Raw genomic sequence first — 13,511 nt, forward strand, 5'->3', positions numbered from 1 at the left:
GTTCCTGAGAGGGGGGCGATGGAGAAATACATCAACGATGGTCTAGCGGCGGGCATCATCCGTCCCTCCTCGTCTCCGGCTGGAGCCGGTTTCTTCTTCGTGGAGAAAAAAGACAAGACACTCCGCCCCTGCATTGATTATCGGGGATTAAATGACATTACCATCAAGAACCGGTACCCCCTGCCTCTCATCTCCTCAGCTTTCGAGCTCCTAGAGGGGGCCACCATCTTCACCAAGCTTGACCTGCGCAACGCCTATCACCTGATCCGGATCCGCGAAGGGGACGAGTGGAAGACGGCGTTCAATACCCCCACCGGTCACTACGAGTACCTGGTGATGCCCTTCGGCCTCACCAACGCCCCTGCTGTCTTCCAGGCCCTGGTGAATGACGTGCTCAGGGATATGCTCAACAAGTTTGTCTTCGTATACCTTGATGATATCCTGATCTTCTCCCGCTCAAGAGAGGAACATGTGCATCACGTCCAGAAGGTCCTCCAACGTCTCCTGGAAAACTCCCTGTTCGTCAAGGCCGAGAAATGTGAGTTTCATGCCTCGTCTGTCTCCTTCCTGGGGTACGTCGTAGGGAGAGGGACCGTGGAGATGGACTCAGCCAAGGTTTCTGCCGTCACCACTTGGCCCACCCCTGATTCCCGCAAGCAGCTTCAACGTTTTCTGGGCTTCGCCAACTTCTACCGGAGGTTCATCAGGGGCTACAGTTCGGTGGCGGCCCCCCTCACAGCTCTTACCTCCTCCAAGGTGCCCTTTCTCTGGTCCACGGCCGCCAATGACTCTTTTCAGGCCCTGAAGACACGATTCACCTCTGCCCCCATCCTCCAAATGCCGGACCCTGAACGGCAGTTCGTGGTCGAGGTGGACGCTTCCGACTTAGGAGTGGGGGCCGTCTTGTCCCAGAGAGCGGCCTCCGACCAGAAGTTGCACCCCTGCGCCCTCTATTCCCGACGTTTGACCCCGGCCGAGAGGAATTATGACATTGGGAACCGAGAGCTCCTCGCCGTCAAGTTGGCTTTGGAAGAGTGGCGACACTGGCTCGAGGGGACTAAACTGCCGTTTCTGGTATGGACAGACCATAAGAACCTTGAATACCTCCGGTCCGCCAAAAGACTGAACTCCCGCCAGGCCCGATGGGCACTCTTCCTGACCCGCTTCAACTTTTCCCTCTCCTATCGACCGGGGTCCCGCAATGTCAAGCCCGATGCCCTGTCCCGTCAGTTCTTGGAAGAGGAGAGGGACAGGGCCGACCCAGACACTATCCTGCCTTCTTCCCGTCTGGTGGCCACACTCACCTGGGAGATCGAGGAGAAGGTCAGGGCCGCCGCCCAAGACCAGCCCGGACCCAGCGCTTGCCCTCCCAATCGTCTGTTCGTCCCGCCTGACCTCCGATCCGAGGTTCTACAATGGGCCCACAGCACTCGACTTACCTGTCATCCAGGGATCCAACGGACCAAGGACGTCGTGAAGCGCCGGTTCTGGTGGACATCACTGGATGAGGACGTTCGGGATTTCGTTAATGCCTGTCCCACCTGCAACCAGCACAAGCCGGCTCACCATGCCCCTGCCGGTCTTCTACATCCCCTGCCTGTACCTCATCGTCCCTGGTCGCACATTTCTTTGGACTTCGTCACCGGTCTACCACCATCCAGCAGCAACACTACTATCCTAACGGTGGTAGATCGGTTCAGCAAGATGGCACATTTCGTGCCCCTGCCCAAACTTCCATCTGCCAAAGAGACGGCGAAACTACTCCTCCTCCACGTCATCCGTCTCCACGGCATCCCAGTGGACGTGGTCTCTGATCGGGGTCCCCAGTTCGCCTCAGTATTCTGGAGGGAGTTCTGCTCGCTCCTGGGAGCCACCGTCAGCCTGTCCTCGGGGTACCACCCCCAGTCCAACGGCCAGACCGAACGCAAGAATCAGGAGATGGAAACGGCACTACGCTGCATGACGTCTCAAAACCCTACTTCCTGGTCCGAACAGCTTTTATGGGTAGAATACGCCCACAACACATTGACCAGCTCTGCCACCGGTCTCTCTCCCTTTGAGTGCACCTATGGGTTCCAGCCACCGCTCTTTCCTGCACTGGAAAAAGAAGCATCCTGCCCCTCTGTCCAGGACTTCATCCGGCGTTGTCACAGGACCTGGACCCGAGCCAGGGCGGCTCTACTCCGGGCCGCTGACCGCTACACCGCGGCCTCCAATCGCCACCGCTCCAAGGCCCCGGACTACCAACCGGGGCAGAAGGTTTGGCTCTCTACCCGTGATCTTCCCCTCCGGGTGGAATCCAAGAAACTGGCTCCACGCTTCATCGGCCCATTCGAGATCCAAGAGATCGTCAACCCGGTGGCAGTGAGGCTCAAACTCCCTAGATCCATGCGAGTTCATCCCACGTTTCACGTCTCCAAAGTAAAACCGGTCCAAGAAAGCGCCCTGGTTCCTGCCACACCGCCTCCACCGCCTCCTCGCCTCATCGATGGAGGTCCCTCCTACACTGTCCGTCGCCTCCTGCAGTCTCCCCGGCGTGGGAGGGGATTCCAGTACTTGGTGGACTGGGAGGGTTACGGCCCTGAAGAAAGGTCCTGGGTCCCTGGGAGGGACATCTTGGACCACAACCTCATCAGGGACTTCCATCGACGCAACCTCACCCAGACATCCAGAACCAGGCCACCTCCCAGACCACATCCTCCGTCGGAGTCCCCGAACGACAGCGACGACGCCAAGGACAGGGCGGGCCCCCCCTACTCTGAGGAGGAGGACGACGACACCCTCCCCGGGACCAGGGAGGTGGAGATGGACGCTGGACTCTCTGACGAGTATTAGCCCTCCTCCAGGCCCCCGCCTCCCACCCGGCTTGGTCCATTCTTTTTGGGACGTCGAGAGCCGTCCCTTGATGGGGGGGTTCTGTCACAGTCTGCTCATCTCCTGGTATTATTCCACTCACCTGTCTCTGCTCCACTCTGCCAGTCAGCCACACCTCCTCATCAGGCCAACTCTCCACACCTGTGACAGCCTGGCTGCATTTAAGCCTGCTCCTGTCTCTGCTTCAGTGCCAGATTGTTCTAGATGCTTGCACCAGACTCTCCAGCGATTTTCTGCCTGATCTGCCGGTTCCGACCCTGCTTGCCTCTGACTATCCTGCCTGACCGATCTCCTGGATATTACCTCAGCCTTCTGTCTTCGACCACGAGTTTCGCCTATCCCCTCTTGGTTACACACCTGCTCGGCTCTGCGGCTACACAGCCCACCACTGGACCTGTCTGCCTGCTAGGTAATCCACCTGTTGCCGGCTTTGCCTTCAGTCAGCAACACCAGACTCACTCCTTCACTGATCTCGCAGATCACTGTGAGCAAAGACTTTTCTCCTCATCACTGTATATACTGTTTAAGACTCCGGTGATAAATAAAAGTCATTACCGACTGATATCCTGTCTGCCTGTGCTGCTTTTGGGTCCTCACCATACCCGTGACAGACACAGGTGTACCACACAGTCAGACACAACCTCAGCTACAACAGTGCTGACTGTGCACATAAACTGAATCAAAAGATTCTACCGGATTCAAAAATTGTAAAAAATAAATAAATAAATAAATAAATAAATTTTAAAAAAAGACTATAGGGGGAACAAAGGCAGAGGCAGTGGTTAAAGATGTCCTTGCTCCAAAGGCAGTGGGTGATGTTCTCAAGGCCCTAACATCAGATAAACCCCTCCCATTTTCTTTTCAGACAGATGCATCAAATAAAGGCAACAGGAAGATGTTCCCCCTTGCTGTTCAACACTTCAGTCCAGAATGCGGGGTCACCAACAAAATGCTGGATTTCATGGAAAATGCAGATGAGTCCGCTGATCACTCTGCCCGCTTCTTCATGGAGCCTTCTGTCAATCAACCACCTGGCTTCTCCGTCCAATGACGGCTCTGGCGTGGCTACTGTGGTCGGTGCCTCTCCCTTTGTTCCTTCTCCGCTTCCTGCTGCTTCACCCGCTCTGTGCGTCTTGTTTCTCTCTCCCCTCCTGCTTCCTCTGGATGCTTTAAAAAAGCTGCCAGTAGGCTCGTTCGAGATGAACTGCGCTGCCTGGAAGGTGGACGAGACCAGGCGGCAGCAGCAGGGGGCGGTGACAAAAAGCTGCAGTCATGTCGGACAGTTTCCAGCCGCTGTCAAAGAAAATACAGGAAGTCAGAGAAATGTTTACATCCTGTTAGAGCCATCTGTAGGCTACCTGTAGTTTGCAGAACACGTTCGGATAGCTATGGCTGATATGTGTGTGTATATATATATACACACACACACAACCGTATGGGATTTTCAAAATAAAAGCACAACACACTCCCAGTGTACAATACATGCAATAAAAACACACATAAAACTACACACTAAAATCAGAAATGTTGCGAATTAAAAAACACACTGGGAGCTTAAAATACACACAATAAAATCATTACTTTACCCATGTGATATATGTTCAGGTTTCATGTCCAGTATTGCTGAATTTTGGAAATAAATAGTTTTCTCATTTAGCTTGTAAGCCACACATGGCATGTTATGATAGCCTATTTTTAATCTGTACCACTGTCATTTGATTATAAAAATGGCACGAGCACATACAATATGACTAGTGTGTAACAGCTTTAAGATAAGTGGTTGAAGAAAGTATATTAAACTATGAGACTTTTAAGACCTCTCATTACATATTTACAGTGACTGCAAAGAGTTTGGACACATTCACTAGATATAATAATAGGCCCAAAGAACTGCTGTAAGCCTTCACCAAATAAAGGAATATTTTATTTTTTATGCAATAACAATAATAAAATGATGTTGATACATTAGATTGATACATTGATACGGAAAGTAGGTCACAAAATGTAATGAAGAATGAGTTCTTCACAGAATAATGAGATTATTTTTAGGTGTAGAGCAACACTCCCCACTCAAACATGAAAATCAGCCGAATGTCAATCAATTTCCTATAAAGAAGAATCATAACAGAGCGACAGTAATCAAAACAGACCAGCAGAGGGTACTGAAAGGCCAGGCAGACATTTTATATCTACTGAACTCCAAAGTCTTAAATGAGATCTACCCATCAAACCAGTTTTAAAGACGGAGATTTCTTTTTGGTGTGAATAATTGTGAGGGGGAGAGTGAATGTTTGCAACATGTTTTTTCGATTGTGAATCAGTACGGTCATTCTTGAATGATATGCAGAGCTTGCTACAGTCCAGGGAGATTGAACTGCTTCCCTTGACAGTGAAGGAGATTAATGCCTTTTTTCCATTACATTTGCCGGCCTGTCTCCACTCGGTTTGACTCGGTGCGGCAGCCCAGCACGGCCGGGATTTTGCATTTCCACCACAGCAGAGCTACCTGCTTGAAGGTGTGTCTTAAACCAATAACGCGCTTGTCCCAATCCCTGCAGTACTATCAAAGAATCACCGCTAACAAAGTGGCTTCTATAATTCACTTACAAACACATTTCATTCCCTATAACTTCTTCAAAATAAAATCCCCCTGTTATTTAGTCATTTAAAAACTTTTATTATGAAGCTGCATTACGGTTATATTAAAGTCCATTTAGCAATATCCGCCAAAACCTGTTTAGGTGGGATTAGCACAGATTTGCTTTTGTTTCTGCTTCTAGTTGTTAACGTCATTAAATAGTTAAGGAAAGTCGGAAATTGTGAAATCCCATTAAGTTTTCACATGATTTCTTTTCTTTTCTTTTTTTCCCAATAAAATCTGTGAGTACTGAGCCCCTACATGGACATGTTTTCCCCCATATCCCTTTACTCATGTATTAGCATGCGTTTTATCAATGTGCATCGTCCCTTTTTAAATAAACGAAACTGAACGCAGTCTTTCCAAACCGAAAGTTAAGATGTGAAGCAAGTATAATGGTGCATTGATGTTATGTCTGAATAATCGGAAAAATTCTATTATTAATTAATTCACGAACTGCGTATGAATTTTTTGCTCACACATAATTGTAATATAGTGTTAGATTGTAACCGTTGCTGTCCACGTCAACCTACATTAGTTGGTAAAACGGTTTATTAGTATGGAATGTACTGGTGTAGCAAGTCTGGGACACAATAACTTTTTAATTTTTAAACAAATATCCTCATATTATTTAAACGCTCTATGTAATAAAATATGACACATCTTTGTAGCATCCATGTTGTTTCCACCATAGCTCTCGATGAGCACACCGAAGTCGTTGGGACGACTTCCAAACACGGGAAATGGTGAAAATCCCACGTGTACTTGAATGCAGCGTAAAATGTGTGCTTCGTCACACTTCTGGTAGGCCTTCAGAATAAAAGTCTGGAATTCTAATTCTACAAATATTTGAATTGATCTAATTACAGGGTAGGGATGCAGGTTGGCATTTACTCACCAAATTATCATAAAGTTGAGGAAGTGGTTACAGAAAATGATGAACGTATTATGACATATGACATATTTTGTTGTCTAGTGGCTGCGAACAACGAGCCAGCTACTGCCAGTCTCAAGTAACCACTGTATATTTCGTAATTGATTGTTAATGAATAAGCATGTACGTCATTATACACCTTGTCACCCTTGCACAGTATCCCGCTGACTTTGACATCCATAAAGAACAAGCAGTGTGATGATATTTGAGCATTAAGAACAAACGAAGGGATGTACAAACGAAATGTGTTACTGTGTACTTCTTGGGCAAACACGAAGGCATGAATTCTTTTCAAACTCTACTAAATTGTGTGTGGATGAAGTGCAGAATAAGGCACTCTGCATGTTGTGCGCTGTGCAAAATCTGAAGTTGTATTTGTTTGGGGGACGCTTTTATTCTGAAGAGCACGGCCCGTAAGTACTGTTGACTGGCGAGGAAGTGAACAAGCTACAAAACAATCAGGAACACTGAAGGTGGATACTAATGTTTGATGGAGGTATGAGCTGCAATGCAGAACCCTTTGTCGTTTAACTTCAGCTGGTGTTGACCGGAACGCGTTGCTATGCTTTGGCTCGTTTCGAGAATGTCCAAGTCGTTACTTGTGGCACGAGACCCAGGTGTTGACGAGAAGGCGAGGGTGACGTTAGCTAACGTTACCGAGGCGTACTGTGCGTGAAGAACGAGAAAGGCTGTCTGTACCTTCACCTCCTCTATTCTTTTCTGGATTGAAACATAGGGAGTCGAGGCTGTTTTTGTAAATCATATTTTGCTTTTATGCTAGAGAGTTCCTTTGCTTTTTTATGTTTTATGACTTTAAGGGCTGTGGTAGAAGAAACTCATGAAATACACTTAACGTAGTTGTCAGTTTCACTTTTATGTAGTCTAGGTACGTGTATCTAAAAGTCCCCAACAGTATGTGTTTTTAAACAGAAGTCTTCTCTGCTATGCCCGACTGGTCCATAAACAATGTCCTTTTGAAAAAATGGTTTCAAGTTGAACCTTTTGGCAAAGTCAGACATGTACATCACACCATGCAGTTCCAATGCAGACACTGGAAAAGTCAATCATTGGTAGTTTCCGAATCATCACAAAATCCATAGTTGTCGTAACAATTCACTGAGTGGATACAATCCATTTCAAATGTTGACATTGATTTATTTTGCTTCAGGGAGTTGGGAATTTCAAATATTTAGTTTGTAACATGTGAATAGTTCTTTTATATATTCCTCAATATATGTGAAATAGGGTATGAGATAAGCACAACGGTTTTGTTTGGGATTTCAACTTCATTAAAGTCACAGCTTCTAAAAGTTAATGTGAGACGAGGAGGATAGAATTCGTTAAAATTCCTTTAAGGAGGTGATAGTCTGATAGAGAGATGTAAAAGCAGCAAGTTCACTACTTTGTCTTCTTAATATACAAAATAAACTCACAAAATGTCAAGACATGAAATATTTTAAATCTGTTTTTCTTACTAAACAAAAAAATACAACCGTACACCATCTGAATTCAAGTTGGTCTCTTTTGCCAAACTAAGATGAGCTTAATTGCCTCAGAATTTTCCCATTTTTCATTTTGTTTGAAAGGAGTATTCAGTTTATTATGATATGAAACAAACCAGAGCTGCTGTTGAACACACAACAGAGAGGCTGCTGTCAGAGCAGGGCCGGCACTTGACATTTTGGTGCACGGGTCAACATTAGGATTGGTGCCCCCAAATTGCAGCTTCTCTCATCAGTTAACCAACATTGAATGTTGTCAGTTGGATTTTTTTTTAGCAAGTGTGCCACAATATAAAAATAGCTTTATGGTTCTCCTTATTTATAATTCCTAATTGAATTACTATCAAAGCACATTTTTGTAAGGTTCTATGTTTTTATCCTGTTAATGTAACAAACAAAACGGCTGTCCGAGTTGAAGAATGAGGAGTCTGTGACTAATAAAAAACAACTAAATGTTTTTATTTGATAGTTGGCATCATAAGGAATCTAAAAATGAACTAATACATATGATGTCCCAGTCAGAAAAAGGGAAAACACTGTAGTTTTAACACTATTTAAACACAGTGTCATCTATTTATTATCAGTTGAAGGTTTCTATAATATCTGGTATAAGGAAGTGCTGCAGTCTCTCTTTAAAAGATGGAAATGGAAATGGCTTTCTCTTAAAGCACGATTTCACTCTGTGACTTTTCCTTTTAAAAATAAAACAAAACATTGTGTTTTCGGTAAACTGTAAATTTTTTGCAGATTCAAGTGATGCTCCTAAATTTTGTGCTGGTGCTCCTGTAAATTTCAGTAAGCACCAATGCTACAAGTGGGGAAACTGTCTGGAGCCCTGTGCACCTTTACTGATAAATTCTTTATGTGTTCACAGGGAAATACACAGAGCATGGATCTCCTTGAAAGTCTGGAAATCTACATCCCAGTGGAGGCTGAGGTGAAAAACATCTGTCTGTGGAGTTTACCTAACTCAGTGCTCAGACGAATGGGCCTCCCATTGTATGACACTGAGGGCTCCAGGAAGCTTGCAGAATCTCCAGAAGGCGTATGGATTTGTCCAGCAGTCCTACGAAAGAAAGGCCAGAGACCGACCTCCTCCGCAGGAAACAGCATGACAGAAAACATGTCATCACTAATGGCTAAAGAGTTTCGGGCTGCACCAGGTCCCTTCCGAATGTCTTTTGTGTCCTCCAACCATGCAGCTTACAACATACTGCAGGACACTATGCCTAAGGGACAGGTCTCTGCACACACTCCTTGCAGCTCCCAGTTACCTCCCGGCTCCGCACCGCAGACCTACCAAGATGCCATTGTCATCTACCATGGACGCATTTACCTGTCCATAAGGAAGCCCAGTCGAAGCCAGCATCAACAGGAGAAACATGGACCCAAGCCAGCTTCCCAGTTTTCAGTTCTTTCCACATCAGACGTGTCATCTAAAAGCCAGACGAAGGTAACATGACATTTCAGTTGTCACAGCAACAAGAAGTAAACCTGGGAAAACCATGGCAGGTCTTTTGACAAGTATAGTTGCCAAAATTGGAGGTGAAACAATATACTGCAATAATCTGCAGCCATGCTATCAGCTCTGTGAGGCTGCACAGTGGTGCTTTGTCAGAATGCTATAATGCTCACAATGATAATGTTAACATGTTCACCATCCTAGTTAGTAGGGCTGTAATCTCCTAGTCGACTGGTCGATTTATTGGTCGATACGTTCTGGCTCGACCAAAATTCTGATTGGTCGATTTTTGCCGTGTTAATTACATGCTGCTATGGCAGTGCATAAACACGCAGCGGCTCCTCTCCATCCCAATGCTGTGTGTCCTGCATATGGCATATTTGACTTCATCAGGAGGAAAGTACCAAGTGCTAATGGGGGTGTTTTCAGAGCACCCCTGTTTCACAGGTAACAGTGTGTCTTCAGAACACCCCCCTTGTTTTCACTATTTTGGATTAGCCCAACCCACTACAGACAAACAGATTGAAGAATGTACTAGAAGGCCTAGGTCCGGTGGTTTGTTAAATATTTATTTATTTTTTAGCGTTTCATTTACAGTCATTCCTATTCTACCATGTCAAAGACATCAGCAGTGTGGCAGCATTTTATAAAAATAGAAAATGGAAAAAAAATTGAATGCAAAGTTTGCGAACAACAGTTTTTAAGTATATGAACATATCAGAATTGGCATATTTCAATGTTTTAGTCTAATAATCGTTTTATAACTGCAGGCGCAACCGCCCGCAACGGCAGCATCCCCTAGTTCGTGTCTCAGCCAGGAAGCTGAGCTCCTGTGTTCAGTCTTGCTCTGTGCGAGGACACGCACAGAGCGAAATCATAGTGTCTGTCAATTATTCTAACATGACAAAAACAATTGTCTAAATATTCCTCAACAGTTCTTGTGCTGATATCACTAGTTGACATAGTATATTTTCGGAAATCATGGGCTATGATATTGCGCAGATGCACGTGATGCAAAACGCTGTCTAGCGTTAGGAGGTTAGGACAGCTCTGAATGACCACAGCTGGGACAGGACCAAACAGACGGAGGCCAGTTTGACAACAGGGCGTGCAGTACTGATATGATCTGCAGAGTTTCCTGATGGACAGATAGCTTTACTTGTTGCTGAAGTAACTATTTACTGCTGATAACTGTAGCTGACATTAGCTAGTTAGCTCTACTAGCCGTGCAGCCACTCCTATTAACTGACTCAGCCCCAGGTTGCCAGGAGCCATACCAAGTAGAAAAAACACCTTGGCACCATATTTCCTGTCTGACATTTAAATATGCAGATGCAAACAGCTCTCGTCTAGCCAGTTCATGGAAACTATAAATAGTATCTTGTCACTAAATCCACTTTTTAGAGTGAGTTATTTGCTTATACAGGCACTTAAATACACTTTCAACTGATATTTGACCCAGTCTGTGTTCATTAAAACTAATTATTTTTCCTATTTCAAGAGAAAATCCAGTAATTCTGTCAAAAATGTGATAAAGAAATCCATGACTGTAACCTGGGACACATTCACACCAAACCCCCACAAATAATTGTGTTACCAAAGGTAAACATGAAAATAGAGAAAAGATTAGGGCCCAGACTAAAGCCTTGGGGTACACCACAAGCAAGGTAGACAAGGAAATGGAGCTGCCAATGTCCTTAGAAAAATGTCTGTCAGAGAGATAGGACTTTAACCACTCAAGAGCACAGCCACTTGTTGCCACCAATGCGATTATTGAGTTAGATGTTAGTATGGGTTAGTTTTACAACTAATCACATATGGCATACGGTAGTTCTTGGGCTCTGTACTGTGGACTGTGGATTTTTGTGACACCACTTTGTATTTCCTCCAGGAGCTGCAAAATCAAAATGGTCCCAAGAAGAGGCACACCACATGTAAAGTAACACAAAGTGAAAACACAGTAGATGTCGCGCACCAAGGAAGGGATGCACCCTCAGCCAAGACTGCACGTACTGTCCCTCAGTCCACTGGCAGTGGGCACAACATGCAAAGCCATTGTCATAAGGATGCTAGATTAGAACAGGCTGCAGAGAAAGCAACAAACCATGCGTCAGCTGGGTTTCAGCTTCAGGGGGAGCAGGAAGAAGTGGTCAACAATGACACTGAGATACAGAACTTGGTCAGTGAAGAAGCTGATGGCACCAATCAAAACAATGATATGGACAGGAACATAAACCCTGTCAGTGGGGAATGTGACAACATTGTTGGTGTTGTAGAGCACAGTAGCAACCAGAGCTGGAACAAGAGAGCCTCTCAGGGGGCAGCCTGTGCTTCCACATCACTACAGCAGCAGTATGACGAGCTGGCGCAAGAGGAGGAGATCTCTCAAATGAAGGCCAAACTCAGACTGACTGAAGCAGTTCTCAAAAACCTGCACTCCTCATTATGACAGCTCAGTACAGCAGTAATGATGCTTTAGTTTCCCCCAAATTACTATCATGGTAAATTCTTTAGAAAGCATTTAAAATTGGGTTCATATCATCAAAGTGCTGAGGTCACTCAGTCAGTACCTCTGTACAGTCATGGATGGGATATGAATAACCGAGCTGACAGCGACATTGCAGTGTAACTTTAAACCTTATTCTCCAGCCGAGGCTGGATAATCAACAATCAACATAGGCTGCAATATCCAGATAAATCTTCCATATCTGCATCCTGATGCATCTTACAATCAAAAATATTTGCACACCTCTAGTAAAGATGTCTTGGTGACCAGATATCTTGAAAACTAGTAGTCACATTTTGTTGATTTTTACTCCAGACAATGACTATTATTGCTTTGTCTTTTTTTGTGATCAGGTATTATCAGGATTATTTGTAAGAGAAGGGGAAGCATCATCACAGTTGCACAAGTGGCGCATGGCATATACTGTTGCTTTCTGACCCTTGACTTTCCCCCTGGGGCCGTCAACAGGCCAACAACCAAATTTTACTTGTGGCTTGTTAAGGTTCTATTAATAGCAAAATGGTCACTTTGTTAAGAATACGCCAATTATTTATCTTTGCACTCCTTTAACATCGTCAGACTCACAACTGACTGTTAAAGAAATTAAGAAAAAAAAGCCTTCTCAGCAGAACCAGACATGGGTTAGGGTTAGATGCGAGTGGAAGCCCCTTAAGCCTGGAGCCTCTAGCATGCAGCATCACTTGAAGATATGTATGAGACTTTATGAGGCTTTGAAGGAGTGTTATTTTGGTAGGTTTTTCTGCTTTTAAACCATTATTTAAGTATCATTAATATCTATGACTATCTTAAGAAATGATTGCTATAATGACACCATTACATGTAGATTAGTGTATCATTTTTGCTTTTTTGTAATGGGATGCCTCTTTCTCCCAAGCCCATTTTTTTCCTTCATTGAGTGAATCCTCTCCTGGAGTTTTCATGAACATATGTCTTGTACTCTGCTTACTTTTTATGAAAGTGCCTGAAAACAGTTGCCCCTATGTTGTATTGCTGACTAAACCAGGAGACAGGTTGGGACCTGTGACAGCCTAAATGCCTGATAAAGCTGCTCCCTTCAGCCTTCTTGTCAGTTCAGTTTTTGGATTTAATTGTTTTAGATTTAGCTCACAGCTACATGCTTGTGCCTCTGTTCAAATATAATTTTTCATGTTTAACATAGACATTCACTTTTTTTTCAGTTACTGCAAATATCTATGTTTACAATAAAGAAATGAGTGTGTGTACAGTGTTGTGAGTTTGTGCTCATTTAATGAAGGATTCAGCATATCTCCCAGATGATCTGCATCCACCTGCTGCTGACACTCATAGACAGTGTGTTAAATAATTTATATTGTAAAGAATCTAAAATCTCCTGTATTTTTGAATGAGGTTAAGGAAAGGATGTGTCACTGTTTGTCTTTTGGTAATTTAATCAGCTGCATATTTGTTTGGAAAATTCACACACTAGACAAAATTGCAGTGTGATTGCTAAAAGTTGTTACATATGGAAGAATTATCCTATCTTTATTCAAGAGCGTAGATTTTCAGTTTGAGAGCATGATTTCATTCCTTTTTAAGTGACACAGCTCCTTCTC

At 44.6% G+C, this 13,511-nt stretch overlaps 1 protein-coding gene across 2 annotated transcripts; it reads left to right on the plus strand.

The window, feature by feature from the left end:
* The first annotated feature begins 6,897 nt into the window (after positions 1-6,897).
* Positions 6,898-13,160, plus strand: LOC141000444 (uncharacterized). 2 transcript variants are annotated; one of them, XM_073471189.1, is made up of 3 exons: positions 6,898-6,942; positions 8,823-9,401; positions 11,302-13,160. In XM_073471189.1, the coding sequence occupies exons 1-3, from the start codon at positions 6,937-6,939 to the stop codon at positions 11,857-11,859; spliced, it is 1,143 nt and encodes a 380-aa protein (XP_073327290.1). In that variant the 5' UTR covers positions 6,898-6,936; the 3' UTR covers positions 11,860-13,160. The 2 variants fall into 2 exon arrangements, with proteins under 2 accessions (XP_073327290.1, XP_073327291.1); XM_073471190.1 differs by lacking the exon at positions 6,898-6,942 and adding an exon at positions 7,068-7,114.
* The last annotated feature ends 351 nt before the right edge of the window (positions 13,161-13,511 follow it).

The sequence above is a fragment of the Pagrus major genome, chromosome 7 (assembly GCF_040436345.1).
Source record: "Pagrus major chromosome 7, Pma_NU_1.0".
NCBI classification, from domain to species: domain Eukaryota; kingdom Metazoa; phylum Chordata; class Actinopteri; order Spariformes; family Sparidae; genus Pagrus; species Pagrus major.